We start from the raw sequence: 26,839 nt of genomic DNA, 5'->3' as shown, positions 1-26,839 counted from the left end.
AGAATGTATTCAAGTCAGTTCGGTTAATTTGATCACATTAGAGGAGCAACTCAACCTGTTATAATGAGTTATAATTACATGATATGAAATCCCTGGTATCAGCTCTGGGTCTTTCCAGAAGGAAAATGTTGCAGTAAGTGAGCGAGAAAGAGAAAGCAAACCAAGCAAACTGCCTCACCTAAATCAAACGGGTTCCCTTCTGGCTTCCACACCTCCACTGGCTCCACTGTGACATTAACATCACACAGATCACATCATGGCACCAAGCATCCAAGCAATAAAGCAAAAGCATAGAGCTCTCAATATCTCAACAGAAGCTCACATGAAAGTGTGACACTGGTACAACTGTGTGTGACAAACTAAACACTGTCACTGTGTCTGATTTTGCTTCTTACTCACTATTCCTAATACTAGTCTCAGGAGAACTAGGACACTAATATAGGGCTACAAAAGGCAAATTAATTCACACAGTGTAAATGATTTCATGCACTTCAGAATTCATACATTATTCTGCAACAGTAGTCGTGTTGAAACATCCAAAGTCCAAACTATTCACTCTTTACTATATAAGTGACCTATTGTGGTGCATCAAAACATGCACTGAATATACTCCATTATTTTTCTGGACAAAAAACAAAACGAAACAAAACAAACAACAACAACAACAACAAAAAAAAACAGATTCCCAAAGTAGAGCACTACATAGTTTCATACATGGCATGATAAATCGGTGGCTTCTTTAACACTTAATTCAGCCAATGAGCAGAGCTTTGCAATTCCAACAAGCTGAATGCTGCAATATGGGGTGTGAAGAGTACACTACCAAGATTCATATCAAAAACAAATACTTCATTTTACTCAGCCAATGCTTATCATAACGGGTGGAAAATACTAGCGTTATTATACATTGTTACTATACTTAGACATTATTTTGGGTAAAGTATTAAGACTTTACTTGCACATTATTGAAATGCTCTTCAGTACCTCCAGGATTTTGCGATCACAGAAATGAATGCAAAATCAAGCAAACTCTGCAATATTTGGAGGAGATTGCAATTTTTCCAAATTACTGCAAATTGTCTGCAGATTTTCCACAGATTTGGGCCAAGACATGTCATGTTTCGTCATCACAATGCACATTCAGGTCATGTGCGTCGAACATGAGTACAGCTAAAAAGGTCTCATTTACCAACAAACATCACTGAGAAAGACCATGCAAAACAATTTCGTAAAATCGCATTTTCGCCAATTCAAATAGTCTTCTGCCAAAAAAGCACAAAAAGGACTCTACAAATTGCATCGCAAACTTTGAAAAAAGCTGCAGCTAAATCAAGCATTTTTGGCCACAAGAATCACAAAAAACACCCTGAAAACCATTACAAAAAAGACTTACATTTTTTAATTTAGACCTTATAAATCACTAAATTCATCATTGTAGAAAAAAACATGGCTCCTCTGCCTCCCTATAAGGCATGAACACCATCTAATTAGAAAAATCCTGTTGAAGTAAGTTTCGCTAATTTGCTTACATTAACTGGATATATTTAACTAAGCTAGCCTGTATTTTTGCTAATGCCAGGTTAGATCTAGCATCGATTCCAGTAGCTAACATAATTAGCTAGACCGCAAAACAAATTCTAGCTAAAGGTAAACATTGGTTATTTACAGGATATTACGAATAATGGATGAGCAAACTACATAGCATTAGTCATAGATATGACTAGCAAACTTACAAACACTGAGCAGGCAAAATGGTGTAGTTCCTTATAACATCTTCAGATACGTAAGCAAAGTTAGTTTTCACGTGAAAACATTACTTAATTTTATCAGTTAAAAACATTTACTTTTTCATTTTTAATTCTTGAGGGCATTTGAAAGTAGCAACTTTTTTAGTTACTTTATGTCATGGTCGCTTAGTGGCTTAGTGGTTAGCATGTTCACCTCACACATCCAGGGTCGGGGGTTCGATTCCCACCGTGGCCTTGTGTGTGCGGAGTTTGCATGTTCTCCCCGTGCTGCGGGGGTTTCCTCCGGGTACTCCGGTTTCCTCCCCGGTCCAAAAGATCTTTGGAGTCCCCCAGTCCAAAGATGTCTAAAGTGTCTGTAGTGTATGAATGGGTGTATGAATGAGTGTGTATGTGATTGTGCCCTGTCCAGGGTGCACCCCGCCTTGTGCCCGATGCTTCCTGGGATAGGCTCCAGGTTCCCCATGACCCTGAAAAGGATAAGCGGTATAGAAGATGGATGGATGGATGGATGAATATGTCATGGTCACATCAGAATCTGCACTGAACTACAGTTCACACAATGCACCTCTGCCTAGAAACATGGCCACCTTAGACTACAGCACGCACACGCCACACTGATTATCATGTTCATATTCTCCCGATTACTGATGACTCTGCAACTGTCACCGTCTCTGCCACCTGACACTTCAGTACATTTTTGTTTGGATACTTCCACTTTTAACTGAGTAAGATTTTGACACATTATTTATACTTTCTATTACGGATCATTTCTCTGCATGTTTTCTACTTATCAGAACTTTACAGGTAGTTTCTATAGTCCAAATGGTAGCATTTAGATCACAACATGACTAATTTATACATTATCAACGCTATTGCTTTTCAGCAAATTATGTGAACAATGAAATACTGTATATACTGTTTATAGAAAACGACAATTTGATGAATACATTCTGGTCACAGTTGATCGGTAGACTCAAACCTTTGGAAATGGCCTACTACTGAGGACTCAGGAAGCCAAGCATGTGGATGTTATGATGTGAAATATGAAGTAGAATTATTTTTTACGCATATGCCATAACTCATCCATAAAATGCAGTAGGACTCACTTTTTGACTTATGGTATGTATAAAAGAAGACCACACCTGTTTCCCCAGATTTTCACAGGCACACAGATTTGACCTTTAAGAATTGGTTTATGAATTGTGCTCCAGAGAGTAATACACAAAGCTAGGTAAGATGTACTTGTGTATGAAATCAGTTTTTAATATTTTGGTGACACAATCACGTACCTCTCGTATGGAGAGTTTCAGGGAGGTGCTTTGGTCCACTGTCTGTATCTGCTGGTTGAGGAGCTGAGAATAGAAATGCAAGCATAAGGAATGCAAAAATACCAAAAGGTGTTACACGCTCCTGGTCTTGTTTCTTCAATGGAAAGAAGTTTGCTACTCCTCTGCTTTTGCACATTTAACAGTTTATGTGCAGGGGTGTGTGCACAAAAACATTGCCAGTGTTTACCGCTCCAAAACCCAGATCCTTGTAGCTTGGATGGCTTGGCAGTATCACAAAGGCTGTACATCCTGCCCTTTAATTTAGAAGAACTAAACACTAAGAGGACTTAGCAATGCCTTTTGGTGGCAGAGTGCATTTATGGTTTGTTTATTATTTATAGCGTGTTTACTAAGTGCTAAGCATTCAGAGCTAAAAATAAGCCGAACAAAATACAGATATGCCTGGGTGGGTGTTTGCACACCATTTAATTTAAAGTCAGTATCAAAGAAAACACTGCATCAAAGATGCGAAACAAACACTGTTTTCATGTTGCCAGGATACACTTAAACCTGTACAGATATGTACCTCATTCAGACATTTTTCAGTACATGGTATGCTCAAACACCATAAATCCATAATTTTTATGATGAATATGGCTTAAAGGAGTCACATCATGATTTTTAAACATTTTTAAACGTTAATTATTTTGTTTATTGGGAGTAATAGAATATGTTAACATGCTTTAATGTAAAAAAAGTCACAAACTGTAATTATTGTAGTACCTCTATTCCCAGGCTGCCTGAAATGCTACAATTTCTCCAAAGCCCCTCCTTCCAAAAAGCCCAGAGTGCTCTGACTGGCAAGCTGACCTATTGTGTTGTGATTGGCCAAAAACCTCAAGTGTGTGTCGGAAATGTAACGTCCTTTGGTTTATTCAGCCTCCAAGGCTTCTAAAGCAATTCTAAGCAACATGTTGTCGGTTTTACTGTCTCAGTTCGAACCCGAGTCAGATTCAGAAAACGTGGATGATCAATCGGAACCAACTTTACAAACATGACTTGAGCAGAAATTTTTGCAGCGGTAAGTTTTTATTTTGTAACTCTCTTACCTTTCAGATATGATGTAAATTCCCGACCCCGCCAGCAGGACTAACTGTGCTGTACACAGCTTCTGTGTTTATGTAGGTACTCATGCGATATATCTTTGGAAAGCTAAGATTCTTGTGATTCAATTGATATAAACCGTTTCGAAATATAATCACAACAGAAGCTACAGTCAACGTCTCTGTCAGACCACCAACATATAAATAAACCCTAAATAACTGAGGCAACTTAGCAAACTTTAGCTAGCATGTTAGCAGAGATCTACAACTGAGCCCTGGGCCACAACACAAAACTCTGTATTTGGACAGTCAATAGCAGATACTTCATAAAATAGTCAAACATACTTACAGGTTCTGATTCAGAAGCACAAGATTGTCCAAGCAAAGTGGGAATAGCCCCACTTCTCAGGAGTAACCTTCGTGTATAGCCTCCCTTGTACTTACCCAGGTTCAGGAAGCTGTCCTCCGTAAAATATGCTGTGCACAAGCAAATGTTCGGGTTGCACTACTCAGGAACAGCATTATAAATAAACATTAACCACTGATTCCTGATTTTGTCCATTTTCGGAAGGCTAAACAAAGAGTTTTTGCTTTCACATCGAAACACACAGCAACATGGCGCCTGAATTCACTGAAGCCTCGCCTTCTCTCTTCGTGTCTGCCTTTGGGTGGGATTATGTTGATGGTGCACGCTGTGATGAAGACATGTTACGGAAATTATATCTAGACTTAATACGACACATTTTGGACAGGTCTGGAGCAGTGTTCTCTGTTAGATAAAATAAACCCCTTCGGAGGAGACTATGAGCTTTGTGACTTTACAGATCTTATACATGCAGAAAGAGATACAGTACATTACACACACAAACAAAAGGAAAACATTAGAAATCATAATATGACTCCTTTAAATAAATGTTCAAGCCAAACGATATTCTACACTGACCTGTAATATTTAAACTATTGAATACTGAAACACCTTTTTGACTCAAAAATGAAAGATCACTTACGATACTGTCCAAAGTACCAGCGCTCATACTCTGATATTTCTGGTCTTGGGTCTGAAGCTGTAAGGAAAGAGCAGGGTATTTCAGACACAGTTCAGTCTTGTGCACTGGGGGAAACATGCACAAGATGTCTGTGATTGATCTGATTTAAGGGCCGCTTTAATGGAGCCCCAAATTTTTCTTTAATAAAGGAGCTTAATATAGTTTAACGTTGTTAAACATGTTTTAAAATGTACCACTCACTCCCCAGTCCATAAGGTTGACTTGTGAAGCTGCAAAAACAACTAATTTTGGCTTTGTTGCTTCTTCAATGTCATAGCAACAAACACATTTAAATATTCCACACATTCACTCAACAGCAGGTTAGCTTGGCAGTTAAGGCTCTGGGTTACTGATCGGAACGTCGGGGTTCAAGCCCCAGCACTGCCAAGCTGCTACTGTTGAGCAAGGCCCTTAAACCTGTCTGCTCCAGGTGCTGCATCATGGCTGACCCTGCACTCTGACTCCAACTTCCTGACATGCTGGGGTATGCAAAGAAAAGAATTTCACTGTGTGATCACTATATGTGATCAATAAAGACTCATTATTCACTCTACAGGTGGTTAGCTCCACATATTCACTCTACAGCAGGTTAGCTCCACCCATTCACTCTACAGCAGGGTAGTCCCACCCCTGTTCACTTTAAAACAGGTTAGCTTCACCCATTCGCTTTTTCAGCCAGTTCCAGATGATCATCATCACATCACTCAAATGATGTGGCTGAAGTTTATTTTATCTACGTTTCCTGAGCATTTTAGTTTAAAATAAAACATGTAAAATCTAAAAATGAGATGCATTTTCAATGAGGCACAATACAGGACAGGTTACGTCAAAAAGGATAAGGCAATTGCAACATTTTACCAGACAGCAGACCCACATTCCACAAGTACTATAATTTAATTTTCATACTTCTTCTGTTTATGGTTATTCAGTATGACCACTGATTATGAGGCCGCTTTATCTTACAAAGTATGCACCATTCTGAATGTTCTAATGATAGCTAGTTAGTCATCAAGTCAATAATTGTAGAATTACTATTAGCTTATTTTTAAATTGTTTTTAACAGGTTTTTTTAACAGTTCTGAGCAGTTTTTTTTCAAAGGCAACTATTCAATTAGAACAGCGGTAATTTACATATAACAGTTTTAAATGGACAGTAACAAAAACATGCTGTTTTATTTAGAGGGATAGTCATGACAAGTAGTCATGTAAAAATTTAAGACTTTTTTTTTTTACATTTAAAAAAAAAAAAACATTTTTGATTTACAATAAGTGGACCAAAAATGTAGAATCTTCAATTACATGAATCATCAGTAAACCCATATGGCTCATGTTATATAGAAGCAGCATATGTATATGCATACAGCATGGAAGTCATATGGGCAGCACACAGACAGAGCTATGTTAAGACACCTTGAAAACATACTTACAACATGACAGTCCAAATGAGCAACAGATACATCTGCATGGATGATGTTTTACCACAGTGACATAGATACTGATGCAGATGAATGTAGATTTAATGCCTCTTCTCCCAACTCCCTGAATAACATAGTATCTTACCTGGAGAATCAACAGTGTCCACATTGCTCCATGTGTAGCCTGTATCTGGCTCAGAGTTACTAACATCTGAACACAGAAAGTTAACATCATAATTTGCAACTATGGTATGTCTCTGTATGACATTCCCGATATGACATACTGCTACTGAATGGCATTCAGAGATGTACTGTGTGAAGAAATTGAGAAATCGCAAGCACCATGCAAGATACCTGTTGGTCTCTTTGGACCAGAAAACCAATTGGGTTGGGCGTAGACAGGATGTGGCCATTTTCTCCGAACAAGGGCTGAATGGAGAGATTGTAGAGATACTCACAATGTACTTACAGTTCCCAGGTGATTAGTGGTAAGACCCAACACCCAAATGTCTTTCAACAATGCCACATTCTAAAATTACACTTCTGTGACCTATGATTTGAACAGCATGATTTGAGCTCTCTTGTTTAAGAATGCACAAAGCCACATTAGTAAACAGAGCTGTAAAATATTTTATGCAAAGTCTCATCATTGATCTCATCTTGTTTTTTTGCTTCCTTATTGTTTAACTCCAGGCAGCTTTACAAGTATGTCTGAGTATCTGACACCCTTAAGGAGAATTCCCATGGGATTCCCATTGGAATCCATGAAGTTTATGAAGTTTATAACTTATATATAAGTTATAAACTTATATAGTTATAGAGTTATATGAAAAGTACTCCCACTTGGCCTGCCATGAAGGATACCTATAGACCAGAATGTCTTTGGAATTAACATGGCACCCATAAAATTCCCATAAAACCAGTAGGATGCCTTTATTAAAGTTTGATAATCACCAATTACATTTGTACAAGATGCAATATATTTAGAATGTAATATACAGATATTGTATATTATGTAATACAATTAATCTAATTGATTAATCACTACATTTCTAGTAGAAACCCCATTAAAAACAAATAATTTCAATTGTTGTCCATTGAAACTCAAGTGGATTGTAAGCTTATCATATAATCATCAAATAAACCCTCCAATTAAAATCCCATATGTAATAAGTATTAATTCAACATGTGATGCCACTGGAAATTTTCATGGGAATTTGGCGAACAATTCCAATGGGCAATTTTTAGTAAAGGCAACTTCCTGCTTTACTTCTTCTGACTGTGTGATAAAGCTAAGGCCACAATATAACAAATTCCACAGATGCAAACCTAATGAACCAGGCTGATCTGCAACAATGTCTCTTATACCAACTCAGTCCTACAACATCCAATCAGGCAAAAAACTAACCCAAACTAACCCTTCCATGCCCTCTTTAAGATAAGCAATTCATTCTTGTGTTGACTGCACACTAAAATCCTGAGCTTCACTGGCACCATCCCAAATCTGAGGCCCTCAGCTTAGTGCGACAGGTTGCTTCTGTGCCATTGGGCTCATGAGAACGGATTTAAGCTGCTTGGACAGGGCTTGGTGTTGCCATGGCAAAGGACATGGGGAATCTTTAAAATGCTGTGTCAGCTTAAAAAAAGCTTGCTTTACAGATGCACACATTCTTGCATGTCTCTCAGTTTATGTACTTTCTGTTAAGGCTCATGGCTATTTTCTGAAAGCATGAATCTGGAGATCCGTTGGTTGCTGGTCCTTTTCCAACCAAGTGTGGTTAAAACCACTAAATCTAAAATGGGCTGCGGATGCTGTTGAACACTGGTTAATTTCCCTGTGTAAGTAACTGTCTCAATTTTGTATGTACCGTTCCTGAAAAGATGCTCCAAGGTCAAAGCAGATTAAGCATACATACCATACAAATGGTATTTTTGTCATAAGACACATTCTTTACATTCTTAAATCATACAGAAGTGTCCCAGATGAGCTTTGACATAACATTCCAGTTTAAAAGAACACAACTATAAAGTTCATCTTGAAATGAAATAAATCTACAAGTAAAACTCACAACATTTGCATTTTCTTTGTATTCCATGGAAGAATCAGAGTTGGGTATTTTAGTCAGCAATTACAGTGCCCACCACTAATATTGGCACCCTTGGTAAATATGAGCAAAGCAGGCTGTGAAAAATTGTCTTTATTGTTTAACCTACTCATCTTTTGTTCCGAAAATTCACAAAAATACTCCACTCTCCTGGATATCAAACAATTGCAAACAAAACACAGGTTTTGAAAAAAAAACCATGCAACATTGTTAAATATAGACAATTAAACAATTATCGGCCCCCTTTTATTAAATACTTTGTGCTGTGTCCCTTTGCCAAGATAACAGCTCTGAGTCTTCTCTTATAATGCCTGATGAGGTTGGAGAATACATGGAAAGGGATCTGAGACCATTCCTCCATACAGAATCTCCCTAGAGCCTTCAAATTTCGAGGTCCAAAATAGTGGACTCTCCTCTTCAGTTCACCCCACAGGTTTTCTATGGGCTTCAAGTCAGGGGACTGGAACACCTCTGGTTGTCACGGTTTCCCCTTTAGGCAGCGCACTTGGAGAGCCGGAGGGAGCGTGCGTGCACGAGCATGGTGCGCGAGCGCCCGCTCTTTGAATGTTGACAACCGTGACACTGTTTACTATGGACACGTGCGTTTGTTTTGTTTCTGTTCTGTCTCCTCCCTGTTCTGTTATTGGTTGTCGTTCGAGGCTGTGTCTTTATTGTTTTCAGCTGTCAGCACTTAACGCTGATTATGTTCGGGATATATACCGCTCGCTTCCCTGTACACCTCGTGGAGTATTATAGTTAGTATAGTTAAATTAGTTAGACAGTGAATGTTACGTACCTTGATAGATTTGGTTAGTTTAAACTTTAGATTAGTTCACTTGGACCACACTGGGGTTTCCCACTCCCAGTTCCCTGTCATAGCTTCATGTTTCTTGTTTTGTGTTGGGACCCTGTTTTCTGTGCCCATGACTTCGATTCCTGCTTTGCCCCGTTTATGCCTGTTTGCCGATCGCCCAACTCATTACCTGTTTTTGACTACGCCTCTGTTTCACGATTTGGATTTATCTGCCTGTCTCCTTTAAATAAAAACGTCTTTACCTGAACCTGCTTCCATATTTGACTCCCTTATGTCTCGGAATGTGACACTGGTGTTTATTGCCAAAAAGCTCTATTTTGGTTTCATCTAACCATAGAACCCGATCCCATTTGAATTTCCAGTAGTGTCTGGCAAACTGAAGATACTTGAGTTTGTTTTTGGATGAGAACAGAGGCTTTTTTCTTGAAACACTTCCAAACATCTTGTGGTGATGTAGGTGACTTCGGATTGTAGTTTTGGAGACTTTCTGACCCCAAGACACAACTAACTTCTGCAATTCTCCAGCTGTGATCCTCGGAGATTTTATGGCCACTTGAACCTTCCTCTTCGCAGTGCAATATAGAAGACAATATAGACAAATGTCCTCTTCCAGGCTGATTCATAACATTTCCAGTTGACTGGAACTTCTTAATTATTGCCCTGATGGTGGAAATGGAAATTTTCAATGCTTTTGCTATTTTCGTATAGCCACTTCCCATTTTGTGAAGTTCAACAACATTTTGCCACACGTCACAGCTATATTCCTTGCTCTTACCCATTGTTATGAATGACTAAAGGAATTTGGCCTATATGTTACCTCATATTTATACCTCTGTGAAACAGGAAGTCATAGTTCCAAGCAATTTCCTGTTCCGAGTCACCCAGGTGTACTAAAAAGTGTAAAATATCAATGGGAATATACTTCAAATAATTGTGGCACACATATATTTAAAAAAATTTTGTTGAACAAAATATCAAATGGTTAAACAATAAAGCAACTTTTCACAGCCTTCTTTTCTCATATTTACCAAAGGTATTAGTGGAAGGCACTGTAAGTTCAAATTATACATCAGTATATACACTGGACATGTTAGTTGTGCTACACAGGTGTTTAACTTCTTTCTGGCCATCCCATTCATTTGTTGAAGATTTAGCATAAACACTTGCAATGTATTTTCATTACTTAAAACATGAATTCATTGTGGAAATATTGTGGTTACAACAAATTGATAGACAGTGGCACTTGATTTACAAGAAAATTCAAAGTAATCGCAAATAACTGAAACATGTCTCTGTTTTGGGCAAATTCAGTCCAATGGGTCAAACCCTAAAAAATGAGGGAATCTGAGCTGGCATGATCTTATTTGCACAATGCCTACCTGGCTCAATTTAATTCACATTAATGTTTTAATATTATTGAGGAATATTTCCACTAAGGATGGTCATCAAACTGAGAAGTCTGGAGTTTAGTCCAGGACTAATTTGTAGAGAGAACATCCAGTTCAAAAGCCTTAGCTCAGCTGTAGCTAATATTTTTAGACACACGTGAACATTCACACATACAGTATGGGCTGTTTGATCTATAGCAGTCAGCAGGGAAACACACACACACACACACACACTCAGGGCATGCAGGTACTTACCAGGATTGGTGGGAATGGTATGCTGGTTCCTCTCTGGCTGGACTGGCTGGACCCGACTGAAAGCTGCATGACAACGCAAAGCAGAAAGAAGCGAGCCGAGAAAGGAAGAAGAAAAAGCAGTAAAAAAGGAAATTCACTGGTCTGTTGGCAAGGGTAATAACAGCCCATCAGGAACTCAATAGCAGACATGCAGGACAGATGCTGACAACAGGCCTCAGAATGAGGCTTGGAAAATTCCTCACTGTTTTAACTCTCTAACTTTTTAAATGAATGGAAATAGAGAATGAAAACAGGAAATATCACACAGACATTCCAGGCCAGCCTTGACTGTGGTATGGCAGATCATGGCAGGGTAAAAGAAGACACTTCTGTTTCAATGTTGCAGTGAAAATGTCTGAAAACCATTCCAGTGGGACTGTGACTTATTACTGCATCAGCAGGATAAATGATAAAAATGATAAAAATTAAACTAATAGGGGCTTTTTTCAAAAGCATTGTAGCATAAAGATAATTGTCTAATGATAGAGCTTTCCAATGCTTTGGGGAAACTGGGACACTGAGTCACATTAATTAGGTACATGCACACAACATGTATTTGTCTTATAGTTGTTACTAACACAAATCTATTCTTACAGTAACCTATATTTACTTCTTCACCAAACAAGAGCACTTGTTTTTATTAAAACACATTTCGAGTCATATTAAAATCACTATTTAGAGTGTCATTAGAATCTGAGAGTGGATGATGAATAAGTCCTTAAATATAATGATTTAGATGTAGGTATTTGATTCGGAACACGTTTTCCCCCTAATTAATTACAAATTAATCTTTATGATACAATAAGAGGTAAGCGGTAATATTTTATGTATTTACGGATGTATATCTAAAATAACTGATTTTGTTCAATGTATCCTTTCACTGTTAATACTGACAAAGTTGCAAACCTGAGGTAGCAGGAACTGATGGCTGTCTCCTATTATTGGCACCTGCCTCTGGCCTGCGTGCACCTATGACCAAAACAAAACATTATTTTAAACACAGGGGGCTTTGGATCAAAGTCAATGTGCATTCATACTGTAACTTGTGAGTATGCATAATCAGTATGTGCCTACAACCTCATAGACAATAACCGTCCAGGTTCTGAGTAGAATAAAGGAGATTGAACACTTGAATCCTGATGATGCAACAAAGAAAATGTTTGTTCCATTTTTTGCTCATTTGTTTGGCTAATTAGCTAAGCTTACAAACCACTTTTGGGGAAAAAACCACTCACTGTTAAAAGTGTACCAATAAAGTCTTCCTTTACTGGACGATACTGTGATAGACTACAAAATTGGCTGTATGGATTTAATACCATGGATTTTCTATGACCTTTCATCTTCAGTAGTTCATTTAGCATTTTCATTGAAGCAATCCTTAAAGTTTAAAAAAATCCCTTCAAGAGAATGAGAAGTGTTTTACCTGGGTTGATACGAGGTGGAAATCTACCTGCAAAGGTTGAGCCACTTCTGACTACTTTGGAGAAATGAAACATTCAGAGTAATAATGTGATTTAAATGGGACACTCATTCTGTGATTGAAAGAATCAACTTACCTTGATGAAGACCCTTTGCTTGGCCATTCTGTGTCTGTCCTATAGCCAATGTTGAGACAGAATGATTCATGTAGTTTACCATGAGCATTCAGACAACATTGGATAGAAGCAATATATATATATTTATTTCTTTAATCTTTTTTTCTATGGATGATTCTAGAAATTTTCTAGAAAAAGTTCTACTTGAAAATGTTTATTGAAAGAGAGAACCTCTGTTGTATGGTTCATTATAAAACCTCTGAGGGTTCAGCCAAAAGAACAAATCTTTAGGGTGCTAGTGTAGTTGAAGAGGGTAGTTGGATAAATGTTCATTCATAGCTTTTTTGAAGAATAAGCTGCAATTGTAGCAGTAGTAAAATATCAGGGAATCACTTTCATTAAAATACCACACTATCTCAAAGTGTGTACAGAAGCCCTTAATAATAACTAGCCTTTAACATACTCCATTATTTACTATGTTACAAGTAATTCTAAGTATTACTGTGGTATGAAAGTATTGAAATTGCCTCTTACATTATGGAGGCATGGTTTACCATCAAACACGACAAAAATGATAACCAAAACTTAGTTGGCAAACATGGCAACTTCCAGAAAAAGAGTTGAAGCCCAATACTGTCTACAAACACAAAGCCTGGGGTTATAACAGGAAGTAGATTTATCATTTAAAATACACATTCATTCATTCATCATCAGTAACCGATTTACCCTGTCAGGCTCACGGTGGATCCGGAACCTATCCTAGAAAACACTGGGTGCAAGGTCGGTCAATTAACACAGGATTGGGTGCTAGTCCATTGCAAGACACCATATACACACAGATTCACACACTCATTCTCATCTAGGGGCAATTTAGCATAGTCAAATGACAGTGAGGTGGCAATGCTACCCACTGCACTATCATGTTGTCCTGTTTATTTTTTATAAAAATGATTTTTTTTTTTTTACTATTTTGTAAATGAAACTGCATCAGATACATTATTGGAATGCAGACCTGCTACGGAATCTAATCATCATATCTACTGGACTTACGTGCACTGGCTGCTGCAAGGTATGGGTGACTGTTGCCTGGATTAGAGAGATAGGGATACTTTAGAGGGAAAGAAAGAGAGGGCAAGACTGATCTTATATATATATATATATATATATATATATATATATATATATAAAATGTGTATGTATAATATAAAAAATAAAGATTTTAAAATGATCATCTCAAGGGCAGAGTTTTCCCCAGTGTGTTATATGACCAAAGATATCCATGCCAGCACATGCGCCTCACATACAAGCCCAAAAGAAGCTTTTAATAGAATGATCATTTTAAAGGGTGATGTGTTGAGAAACTGGAATGTACCATACCTTAATAAAAAAATGAATCAAGGTTTGCTATTACTTTCAGGAAAAATATCCACAATCATCCAATAAGTCAATGAATCATATATGTGAAAGGGAAAGTATTTGAAAATGTGTATTCTGTGGTTCTTATGTAATTCTTATGCGAATCTAAGTCAGTGTAGGACTTTTGGAGGGATGTACTGTATGTGTCAGGTTTGTGAGTGAAAGTGTAGGGGTGTGATGATATGGGAAGCATACTTTTATAGTTGTGGAAAACAAGGACAACCTGATTTTCATCTGACGGCTAAGAGTGATCCTGTATCCTTTAATTTAATCCTTTTTGGAATTGTGAATTTGTAAGCAAAAACCATGGTGATGGTTCATTTTTCCTATCGTTCCACCCTTATTAAATAAGGAGAGACACAAGTTTACCTGCATCTCTGACTTTATGTACTGCAGCCCGTGGCCTCACGGTGGTGGTCATAGTTGTGGTGGGAGTTGTTGGGGGTGGGGTTGTGGTGGTGGTTGTGGTGGTGGTGGTTAGCTCGCTTGTGGTTGTCGTTGGCTCTGGAGCTGGCGTCGTGGGCGATGTGGTGGAGTGTTCCTTCTGACCTTTAGAGGGACAGATGGGCGAGAGGGAAAAAACAACTTGCACAGTAACAGTAGTGTTTAACTGCATTCCAATGTCAGACCAACGCAGCCTGAGGCAAAGGTTTATGAACCTACGCTTAGGCATTAATCTCTCTGTACAACAAGTATGCTCTGGTGTTGTTTGGGATACTGTACTGCCACGAAGAACTCTTTAACTGTAAAGTGTTAGTAGCCTACAGTTCTCTCTTCCGCATTTCTTTCGACTAGCCAGAGGTGGCAGTGGCAAGGAAACTTCCATACACTTTCAAATATAACTATAATCTCTTTAAAATAAAGGACAACTGTAAAATCTCTGTACATTTTGAGCAAACCAACAGTGGATTGTTCAGTGAGACCAATAAGAAAGGTCCATAATTAAGAAAGTGAGGAAAGGAAGAATGGATTTGCCAACAGGTCCAGGGAGTTTAAGGTGTTTAGCTATAATCATTGTTATTGTTGAACAAGATGACAAAACACTTACTTTCCAAGGTAGCAGGGTAGATCACACCTTTCTTTGGCTTGCCAACTGAAATGCAACCAGCAGCTTGAAAATACTTAAAATGTCTGTCTTAAATACTGAGTATTATTTAAATATGGCAGAAACATCAGTCCTAATATTTTCTTGCAGATTTTAGCTCTGGAATTGAAGCCGATGTTACCTGAGACGGTGAAAGACTCTCTCCATTTGGGGAGGGACAGTGAGCGGATGCCATTTGCAAAAGTGCCTTTATACGGCTCTTGTCCTGCCATCTTCTTTACAATCACCTTTCCTCCAGCATTCGTAATGACCCCACTGGAGGGCAATTCAGAAACATTCAGAGTTGGATGATAAACTGATTACCAGGAAGTGCCTGAAAATCTTATGCTTGTTCACTGCAACATCGGTGAAGTTGATAGGAAGTAAATTGTTTCAACATTATAAACACATGTGAAAGCAAAAGTTACTTCTTAAACAGCCAATCCCTCTTTGTACAGTAGCATATGTAGTCAAAGCTACATCTTAGCATAATTACAGGGCCATTCAGCTACAGTAAATAAACAACACTGTAGATCAGTGGTCACCAACTCTGTTCCTGGAGAACTACCTTCCTGAAGACTTCAGCTGCAACCATAAGTGTGGCCACCTGACTATCTAATCATTGCCTTAAGAAGTTCTAAAGATCAACTAAAACGGGTGTGTCAGATTTTGGTGACCACTACTGTAGATGATAGTTAAGAATTTTAGAGCTGTGTTCATTCCTACTTGTGAATAGCAGCATTGCAAATGCTGGATATGGAGGCAAAGACGCCCGTCCCATAAACCTTCTCCTTGGTCTCACGGCAACTGGATGGGCACCGAACAATGAATTCTGGGAAGCTGATCTTCCCTGCACGCGCATCACATTCTATATCTGGCACAACTAGGGAAATGAAGACATGGAGCACATAACATACACTATTAAAAAGTAATCAATATAAATGATGAAATAACTGACATAATGTTGTTGTATGTATGTACCTTGTTTTGCCTTCTTGTCTTTTCCATTTGGCTTAGCCTTGCTGCTAAAAACAAGAAGGAGTCCTAAGAGAAGAAATCAAATAAGCAGTTTGACAAAACAGCAAGCATGCATATAATTATTTATTAGGAATTTATTACTGGGAATTAGCTATTGTTAACTGATAATTTTGTTCAAGAGTTGCTAATATTTTTTTATATCATATGCTGTACAAATAAGTATTGCCATTGTGTGAATGGGTGAGTGAGAAACAGTGTAAAAGCGCTTTGTAGAACCGCTAAGTTTAAAAGGTGCTATATAAGTGCAGACTATTTACCATTTACATTAAATCGACATTTACGCAGTTTGATACTCAAAATCTTAATCCTTCACCAGAACTCATATACAGACAAAACTTCAAACACAACATGCGTACCAAAAAAGATGGTGGCAAGTGGAGCTCTCAACATCTTGGAGGAAAGAATGGAGAGTATAAAGTGTGTTGGTCAGTTGTTTTCTTGACCTAGAAAGAAATACAGTGAATATCAGTGCGACTGCGAATAAAGTCATACAGGTATATTACCTGCCCAGTAAAAGCGCTTAGATTTTTTAAAAGACTACAATGTTTTAAACATTCAAATGTTTGCAACAATACAAAAGACCAAGTAGCCTAAGAACTAGGCAGTCTTACTCACATCAAAACCAGTGAATATTCCCTTTTCTCCATGTAAGTGTAAGACAAGATCAACCTGATAACACATACCTTGAGGGCACTGGAATCTATCTGTATGGTATCTTTTCAGTTCAGCTGCTAGAAATTAGTCACAGGTAGATCAACAGGTAGACAAATTAGGCCTGTGTCTGATAAGATGTCAGGTCTGTGGTGTCAAGAACATTAGCAAGTTAAATTTTCTGATTCATTACCTCATGCATTGAAAATGCTTACATTTTATTCTTATGTAATTTATATGATTGTAAATATACTCCAACTTTTACTGACTTAATTTCAGTTCTATCTCTTTCTTTATGTGTGTGTGTGGGGGGGGGGGGGATATATGTGTGTATGTGTGTGTGTCTGTGTGTGTTGTGGCCTTCTCAATGTTTTGGAGAAGTGAGACTGCCAAAATTTAGCATTTTCCAGATCCTATGGTGCAAGTGGAGAATATCTGCAATTAACAATTTTGCACCAAGCATTATAAAAAATAATAATAATACTGTTAATTATTTTCTTGCTCCCAAACATCAAACAAAGGTTACAGTCTGTTGCACTACTGGGATAAAAGACCTTATATTTGGCCCTTATTACTACAGTTACACAAGCTAAAGACCCTTTGTACCATCTCTCAGTCATCCGATGGTCACATCTGATAAACAGTGATCTTGAGCAAATAAAATGAAGCAGCCTGTTGTTTAAGACCAAAATGTTAACCCTTCCAACCCTTCCTGTCCGTATGACTCAAAATGACCCATGTAAAAGAAGAACCTACCTGAATCTATTTGCATGGCCCATTTATGGAAACGCATATCTAAATGAATGAATATTGGAAGTTATATGATAGAGAATTATGTCTAGGTCATCACATCCAGAAGGGTGACAAATGGACAAACTACTGGTTGTGTTATGCTGTGGGAGGAAATTTTGCTGGCATGGTTTTGGGTTCACTTGTCCCCTTAGAGGGAAGAAGAAAAACCGTGTTCATCCCTCCAGTACAGTTTCAGAGACTTCTATACCAAGACACATTGAAGCTGCTCTGGTGGCTTCCCATGGCCAAAGACACTTTATGTTGCTTTTTCCTTCAATTTGTCACAGTCTATACAGTATATTTCATATTTGCAGTCACGCCGGTGTAGAAGTGTCTACACCGGCGTGACTGCAAATATGAAATATACTGTATAGACGGTGACAAATTGAAGGAAAAAGCAACATAAAGTGTCTTTGGCCATGGGGATGATTCTCCACCATTTACTCTTTTTCCATACATATTGTTTATACTGCTAATAATTGCAATGTACTGTATATTATGTAATTTACAGTACAATTTAGAATATGATAAATGTTATAATACTAAAAGACAGACCTAGATCAATATTAGGACATGACCCGCTAAGTAAAAAACAAGTCTTGATGTAAGTGGAATGATTTATCCACAAAAAAGAAATCCATCACTCTTTTGTACTAGTATTTATGTCTATTACATATTTTTATGTTAGCATAATCCTGACAATGTATTATGTAAGGATGTATTGTTGCTCTGTGTGCTTTGTCTGAAAGGAATAAAGAACAGTGCGACAAAAGAAGCATGCTGAGACAGAAACAAGCCTTATTCAAGACAAAAATCTCACCGGTTTGTGGAAAAGGAAACTACCCGAGTCATTTGTCAAACATCTGTTAATACATCAATAAAAATCCTACAGTGTGATCACTACATTAGACTATCATTCTAACTATGAAACTGAAATCAGAGCTGGGTGGAGGCCGGGATCAGAGTGTTTCCACCCATTACTGCGGAATAGGGTCAGAACAAATAAAACCTGACACTATGAGGGTTTAATAAGGAGAAAGGACTGGTGTGAGTCTGTATGTGTGGTATAGAAGCCAAAATAATAATAAACCAAACCCAGGGCTTGTAAGAACCTGTGTGCTCTCATGGCCTGCAGGATTCAATATAAGATTAAATAGATCTCCAGCAAAGATCAAAGATAAGGAAGGGCACACACACACGCACACACACACACATACACACACACACAGACATACACAACACACACATACGCACACACAGGCATGCACAATGCACACATCCAAACACACACACTCACATACATACACACACACACACACACACACACACACACACACACACACATACACAACACACACAAATGCACACCTGTGAGTTCCATACATGTTAGTCATGGATGTAGATCAAAAGCATGAATTCTAGAGAATGATTTACTTCCTTGTGACATGTAAGATAATATCTGATAAAATTTTCTAAAAATCTTCTGCTCTGCAGCCCGAAACCCCTTCAACTGTAAAAAAAAAAAAAAAAAAAAAAAATTTTCACAGACCCCCTTATGTTTGCAAAAGTTTGAGCACCCCTGGCTGAATTACATATTTCGCTGATTTTCAAGCGAATAGAAAAAAACACAAGCTCTGCATGCAAAATATTCTTTGTTTTTCTGCAAATGTTAATGCACACTTACATTATTTGATGAACTTATAAAAATAGTCATTTTGGCATGTGTACAAGTTTGGACACCCTACTAAGTCAGTACCTAGTAACATCCTCTTTGTCAGATATCACAGCTTTTAAATGCCTTTTGTACCCAGATAGGAGCACTGCATGTTTAAAAAGTCAAGGGACTGTAAGGGCATTTCTTGAAGTAGTTCATAGTAGATCGTCAGGTATGTTTTGGATCATTGTCCTGTTGTATAAGCTAGCCTCTTGTCAGCTTTGTTTTTTTTTTTTCGCTGTCTGTGTCACATTTGCTGCCAGAATTTGCTGATACTTACTGTAATCCATTCTTTGATCTACCTGTGCAATCCTGTGCCATGGGCTGCCACAGAACCCCAAAGTAAAAATAAATAAATCCATTTAGAGCTAATGCCATCCAGGTGTTACTGTCAGAGTTAACAACCTGCTGACAAATCATAACCTATTTAAAATTCATGTACAAAGCTTATGGACTACAAACATATTCTCCAAATATGAAGCATTTCACAGGTCACCAACTCATGTTCATAAGGTCACTGGCTTGTGATTCCTTTCGGGAGCAATGCTTTGCAATCTGTTTTCCACTGTATACACCTTTAAACAATATTGTCCTTTCCTTTTTTTGCTAAAGACAACGGCTTTTCTAGATGATGATAAAAATGCTTGCACTGACACAATGACACGTTTATCCAAATCGGAAATTTGTGTAGAAAGTTCTAATGAATGCAGATTTTTGGCTGGAAAATGTGGCTTCTATTGTACTCCTCTGAAATGCTTGATGAATTTGAAGTCGTGTATTGTAGATCAACACACAGCAGAATTTGACACATGCTGCTGGTTAAATTTCATGTCATATATTGTTTATCTTGATGGCTTTAGACCGGAATACATGCTAAACATACACACTGTTTTATGTATTTGTAGAAGAGTACTAATTTATAATCCCACAATCCGGTGTCACCCAGAACAGGATAGAGTCTTCTTTCAGCCTGGTTTTTTCCTCATGATGTCTCAGGGAGTTTTTCTTTGTCACGTCACCTCTGACTTTGCTCATTATGGATCTAATCCAACCCAGGATTACTTTAAAGATTTCTGTTGTTAAAATTGCTATACAAATCAACTTTAGTTTAACTGAATGCTAAAAGCCTTGCACATAAATCATACTTTCTCTTTGGAATTAATAGTGCATCATAACCTAATTGAATACAAGGTTTATAGATGTCTTTTTCCTGGTGTTTGTCAACAATTTTACTGGGTGGACATGGTGTTTAAAACATGAAAGACACCACATAAACTATACATATACAACATAGCTGCTTTCTGTTCATTCCACCACATCTACAGTATTAATAATAAAGCCAGTAATTAGTTAACTCAGCAATAAAACTGGGTGTATGGTAGTGCACGGAGCTCAGGTTACTGTCTTTGCTGAGTTTTTATGAGGCGCAACTTAGGCACTTGGTATTTCCATACTTACAGTACCATAAGATCACTGAATTAGACCAATGAGGGCTTTAAGTAAGGAAAAAAACACAATGAAGTGTGAATATACTTATGATTATATGAATATAAATCAACGACTATTTTACTCCTCTTATATCACAGCAATTGCTCAGCGCTAACAATTCTTATTAATTAAAGAATAACACATTGTACATTTGATCAGTTTATAGTATTGTTTATTGGTGTGGAACGTTTGTGAAACAAGTTACTTCCTGTTATTACTTATCTCAAAACAGCTATAAACAGTGATTACCTCACCAGCTCCTCTTGTTAATAAAAAAAAATAAGCCTCTTACAGAGGCTTTTACAGAGAAACCACACACTCAGAAGGGATGTGTTCATATCCTACACACTTTTTGTGTTATTACTATTTCAACACATGTTGTGTTAAATTATCCAATGAATGTGTTAAAAAAGAGAAAACAAATTCACACGATTGACCAACACAACAAAAATTATTTTAAAAATTATTTTTATTGTCCAGTCACGCTGCGGATTGCGCTGCCGATGTCCTTATTCAAACCTAAACTCGAAGGATGTTGCTTTGAGCTTTTGATTGTGACAGTGGAGTTGGAGTCTTGAGGCAAGGAAACCAAATGACCACTGGTAAGTTAGCTTTCAGCACTATTTAGCGTTAATGCTGCTGAAAATGCCTGGCTGAGTTTGTGATATTTAGGCAGGGAGCTCTCCAAAATGTATTAACTGGAAAACAGTAACTCAGCGAGTGATAATTAACTTTACCTATAGCGACGGCTTCAACAGTGAATGTACTTCATGTATTTCCTCAGTGTTGGCGTTACACTACTAGTGTCATGTGTTCATGTTGGCTGTGAAATATGGACTGAGGTTATTCTATAATTCTCTGGGTCTGCATCTTATCTGAGGCTATGAGTTAGGGTTAGCTAGCTGGATAAGTGATGCTAACCTAGACGCTCACCTGAGTAGATAGCATTACTTTAGCACGCAGCTCGCGGTAACACCTTTTTGAAAGTTAACAATAGCGTAGCATTACAGCTGTTCACCATGATGTAATACAGAGAGTGGGTTAATGTTACTGCTTTTAGCAAGTGTTTTGAACAAGGCAAGCTGTAGTAATTAGCATTAGGAGGATGGGTTAGGGCTGTGTTTCTTCATGTATTCGGTGAATGTTAATGCTGGTTAACAGGTGCAGACAGTCAGTGGCTAACAGAACTTAGATAGCTCAGAAATGTTGAGGCCAAAAGTTCTTCACAATGTTAACGTGACAAAAAGAGAGGATGGGGTTAAAGTAGATTGTAATGCTTTCCACGATCACTGTAATGTTGGTTGACTTAATTAGGTCGTGCAAAAAATGGGCTGTGAGGTGCTAAAGGCTAGAAAAGAAATATTCGCAAGCTATCTAGATTTTCTTGGTGAGGCTACAGCACCATTTTGTTCATTAGGAGAGTGAACATTTCCAAAATTACACAGTTTGGGATTCTGTAATGCAATTTCTCAGTTAAAGCCCAAAGGCACTTGTCCATAGTTTGGTCTTTTACAGCTTTTCAAACGGAAGGGAGCGGGACTCCTGCTTCCCAGGTGGCCGGGAGATATGTAAGAAGATGCATCAACTCCAGTTCTTACATCTGTCAAATGTGTTAATGATTTTAATCAATTTCACCTGAATTTCATGCATTTATTTGGTCAGCATTTTAGTAGAATTTTTGCATAGAAACAAATTGCATTTTAGGATAACTGTAGGGGAAAAAGTATAAACAACATCTCTGTGTTATCTTTTAACACATCATTGTGTGGAAATGTTTCACACACAGCATGTGTTAAATGTACTAAAACACTGATTGTGTTGAAAGTAACACAAAATGTATTGTCCTTAACTAGACACACATCTGTTTCAAGAGTGCATATAGCCCTCCATCCTTATTACTTTCATGTGTTGGAAAACATAATGAAAATTTTAAATGAACATCTCACTCAAATCAATTGCACACATTTTTAATCCGTATGTAGAGCGTCCACCACACAAGTCCCTGTGTAAGCTGATACTATAGAAACAATAAAATATTATAATGAGGGCATTAATAGAAACCTGACTTGCCTTGCAGCCAAACTACTGTCAGAGCCATGCTATAAGAGAAAATTAATCAACACCTTCTGATCAGAATGGAGCATTCAACAATGCTGTGCTATAAATCTACTACTACAATACTGTGTGTGTATATTAGAGCTGCAACAACTAATCGATAATAATCAACAATAATCAATTATGAAAATCGTTGTCAATGAAGCTCATTATTGATTAGTTGGTCTGTGCTTGGCACGGGGGAGATTACTCATTATTCTACTTCTGTTACGAAAACACGCTTCGGAGAGTAAATACTGAAGTTGTGTCCCAAATGAAGTACTATACACTTGCACTATGCACTGTGTACTCAACCGTCTAGTGTGTGGATTTTACAAAGGTAATATCTAGGGATGCACCGAATGTTCAGCAACCGAAATTATTCGGCCAAAAATAGCAAAAAAAGCATTTTCGGAGTTCGGCCGTATAAGTGAAAATGCCGAATAAATTTGACCGAACAATGACGTGTTTGAAGAAGCGACCAAATAGCCTAGCAACCAGAGTGAGACGCGCAAATATCACGACCTCAATGAGGGGGCGCGCGCATGCACGAGCTACGTGCACAAGCTACGTGCTCTTCGGATGTTTACTTTTTCGTTTCTGTTCCGGAGTATTTTGTCACGTCGCGAGATGTAAGGGAGTAGAGTACGGAAGCAGGTAAAGACGTATTTATTTAAGGGCAGGCAGACAAATCCAAATCATAATCCAAAAAACGTAGTCAAGACAGGCAAAGTTTTCGGGCGAGCAGCAAACAGGCATAAATGGGGCAAAGCAGGAATCAAAGTCGAGGTCACAGAAAACAGGGTCAAAACACAAAACAAGAAACATGAACTAGTACTATGGACAGAAAGCGGAAAAACCAGCGGGGACTAAATGAACTAATCTACAGTTTAAATTAACTAAATCTATCAAGGAATACTAACTAAATCTATCAAAAAAACTAACTAAATCTATCAAAGACATAACACTAACAACATATCTAACTATACTATATCTACTATAATACTCCGCGAGGTGTACAGGGACGCGAGCGATATATATCCCCAACATAATCAGCCGTATAGAACCGAATAGAACCATTTTTTGCACTCTTGTCAATGCACATTTTAATGCACTTTTTATTGTAGGCTACAGAGTGTTACATTCTTTCAGCAGTCAGTTATAGGCCTAACATAGGCTATTCAAGGGGCCTCAAAGATGACCACATAAAAATATTTTAATTTTACTAATTTATTTATTTAAAGTTATATTGTGCCTTGTTGGTAGCCTATGCCTGCTGGAATTAAAAAAAAACATTCAGTGTTAAATAAATATTTTGAAATTGTAGTTTCTGTAATTGACTTTTTTTCTTTGAAAAGCAAGACAAAATAATAAAAAGCACATTTTGACTATTTAATTTATGCAATGGTGAAAAAAAAGGCAAAATAAATGGAAAAAACGCGAAAAAACGTGTTCGGTTTCAGCCTTCGGCTTTCGGCCAAGTTCTTCATTATATTCGGTTTCGGCTTTGGCCAAGAATTTTCATTTCGGTGCATCCCTAGTAATATCATCTCAAATATATCCCTAGCGGGATTTTTACTAACCGGAAGTATAATCCGCTTCCTAGTCGACAGTGCATGACGTCATATGCACGCTAGCATTAGCAGACACCCAGAGTCACCGACAATGACTTTCGTCAGTTTATTGTCTATGTCAACGTTACCTTTTATTCCCAACATGAACAGAGTCCCCATCAGACGGAGGCAAAATCATCACGTGACTGAGGAAGAAAGTGTGTAACCACCAAGTCCTCTAAGGCAGGGGTGCATTTTAAACACCGTGGAAATCAAACTGATGCACGAGGACAAACTTGTGTTTATATCCAAAATGCTCCACTGTGTGTAAGGGGCAGGGGAAACTGGTGCAAACTGCTTAAAAGGTTTAGTTTAATTTAAGTTTATTGTCATTATATTCTGTATTTGCGTGCTTGAGTGTAACTTCTGTTGTTTATTATAACGGAAGTGGTGTGTTAGTAACGAGCCCACGTTGCTGATCACACGCAGTGTAGACGCGGTGATACACAGTGGGAGCACGAATAAGATCTGTAATGTCTAATTAAAACATTATGATCACAAATAAACACAAGTAAAATAATATTACTAAACGCAGAGAGTAACAGAAACCATAAGGTGCAGTGAAAGTGAGTTTTTAAAGAGATATATTGTGGGGTATGTGTGTGTGTGTGTGTGTGTGTGTGTGTGTGTGTGTGTGTGTGTGTTGGGTTCTTTTCTGTTTTGGACAAACAGTTGTGTAAAGTTTTAGTCTGAAGTTTATATTTTATATTTTATATAGTTTGTGGATTTTATTTTAAATAAACAAAAAAATGGTACTGAAAGTTTACCCACCCCCATCCGATTAATCGATTGATCGAAAAAATAATCGGCCGGCTAATCGATTAGGAAAATTATCGTTAGTTGCAGCCCTAGTGTATATACAGAATCCCGAAATTAATGCAACCTACAGTTGCAACTATTATATCCTTATGGTGAATGGCTATAGTGGTTTATACAAATGTATGTCTGATATTATTTGAGCAATAATGCTTTTTGAACACCTGGCAATGGTCTTTATTTATAGTGCATGTTGATTTCAGCACTTTTGAGGTTAAAAAAAAAATAAGAAAACTATTTTTTTGCACTAGTGTTTGTCTCTGGTTACTAGATTGGTATAAAATAAAATAAACACATATACACACCACACATACACCAAACTTACTGCTTTAGGAACATTGTCAACTGTACTGTGAATGTAGTAATTATTTGCCAGTTTAACATGACTATGGGATATTTTTTTTCTCCATACTCCATTTTTGGGAGTACACATACTAAAACTGAAAAATAAAAATTTTAAACCCCACAAGAATTACACATTTTCTGTGTTTAACCAATTAATCAAAGACCTGATTATAGCACATTCTAGTTCCAGATAAGGTGTTCATTCCCTAAGCTCTCTTAGTTTTGGAAAGATGCTGTATAGTAACAAATAATGCCCCTAAAACCACTTTTACATATGCACAGTCAACCACTGTTCTACAGAGCTAGTATACTTTTGTGAAAGTTTGTGTTCAATTTGGGGAAAATGTAACATCTATACAGTAGTCAACAAAATCCTAAATGGCCAATGCACAGCCTGCAGATAGGAGAGAACCATTCAGGCTGAAAATTATATATGATTAAATTCCCAACCAATAATTACTAAAAAGGTGGCCCAGCTGCCCTAGGACAAAAACTCTTTTTTCTTATTTGTACATATTGTCCATACACAACAGTCTTATTCTGGTATCCCTTGCTGTTTTGATACAAAACACTGGCTCAATTGGGATATATAGCATATAGCCATATAGCAACAACAACAAAAAATATTTAAAAAAGGAAATCTTTATGATATTTTTGTTTGTAGTTATAATAGGATGGTGCTAAAAGTATTTTTCGCTTTGTATCTGGGCAACTGTTATATATCTATTACGTTTGCAATTGTGGGGTCCGATACAGTAAGGCATTTTCAATATTTATAGTTGTCTTGTGTGTATCTTAAGAATTACATAACCTAAATGTATGAGGGCACTCACAATGGAGTCACAGTGCACAATTATCTTAAACCCAAATAATATTTCTAGAGCATGCCCTTGTGAAGCCTGGCCTTAATGGAGGCAATCATTCATTTCCTGTTTCTAGTTTAAAGCATATTTACTTATTTAATGGTCTGTTGAACATTAGACACCTGAAAATTGTGTTAGGGAATACCTCTCTGTCATTTGAAGTCCTAACCAGTAAACATGGTTAAACAACAAAGACCTCCTGCAAAAGT

The 26,839-nt window shown here is 37.6% G+C and overlaps 1 protein-coding gene across 12 annotated transcripts in view; it reads right to left on the bottom strand.

The window, feature by feature from the left end:
- vit (vitrin) overlaps window positions 1–26,839 on the bottom strand; it is a 38,803-nt gene that overhangs the window by 8,858 nt on the left and 3,106 nt on the right. The window contains exons 2-17 of one of the 12 annotated variants that reach the window (XM_053619144.1): window positions 16,611–16,697; window positions 16,198–16,260; window positions 15,943–16,099; window positions 15,359–15,492; window positions 15,181–15,225; window positions 14,502–14,681; window positions 13,767–13,802; window positions 12,738–12,776; window positions 12,605–12,658; window positions 12,088–12,150; window positions 11,143–11,205; window positions 6,935–7,009; window positions 6,726–6,791; window positions 5,127–5,183; window positions 3,038–3,100; window positions 179–226 (exon numbers count right to left, since the gene is read on the bottom strand). In XM_053619144.1, coding sequence (XP_053475119.1) covers window positions 179–226; window positions 3,038–3,100; window positions 5,127–5,183; window positions 6,726–6,791; window positions 6,935–7,009; window positions 11,143–11,205; window positions 12,088–12,150; window positions 12,605–12,658; window positions 12,738–12,776; window positions 13,767–13,802; window positions 14,502–14,681; window positions 15,181–15,225; window positions 15,359–15,492; window positions 15,943–16,099; window positions 16,198–16,260; window positions 16,611–16,644 — 1,177 coding nt within the window. In that variant the 5' untranslated portion in view covers window positions 16,645–16,697. The remainder of the gene's footprint in view (window positions 1–178; window positions 227–3,037; window positions 3,101–5,126; window positions 5,184–6,725; window positions 6,792–6,934; window positions 7,010–11,142; window positions 11,206–12,087; window positions 12,151–12,604; window positions 12,659–12,737; window positions 12,777–13,766; window positions 13,803–14,501; window positions 14,682–15,180; window positions 15,226–15,358; window positions 15,493–15,942; window positions 16,100–16,197; window positions 16,261–16,610; window positions 16,698–26,839) is intronic. The other 11 variants (XM_053619145.1, XM_053619147.1, XM_053619146.1 and 8 more) reach the window with 11 other exon arrangements.

This window comes from Ictalurus furcatus, chromosome 29 (genome assembly GCF_023375685.1).
Source record: "Ictalurus furcatus strain D&B chromosome 29, Billie_1.0, whole genome shotgun sequence".
Taxonomy (NCBI): domain Eukaryota; kingdom Metazoa; phylum Chordata; class Actinopteri; order Siluriformes; family Ictaluridae; genus Ictalurus; species Ictalurus furcatus.
The sequence above is the reverse complement of the archived record's forward strand: the minus strand, read 5'-3'. Positions and strand labels throughout refer to the sequence as shown.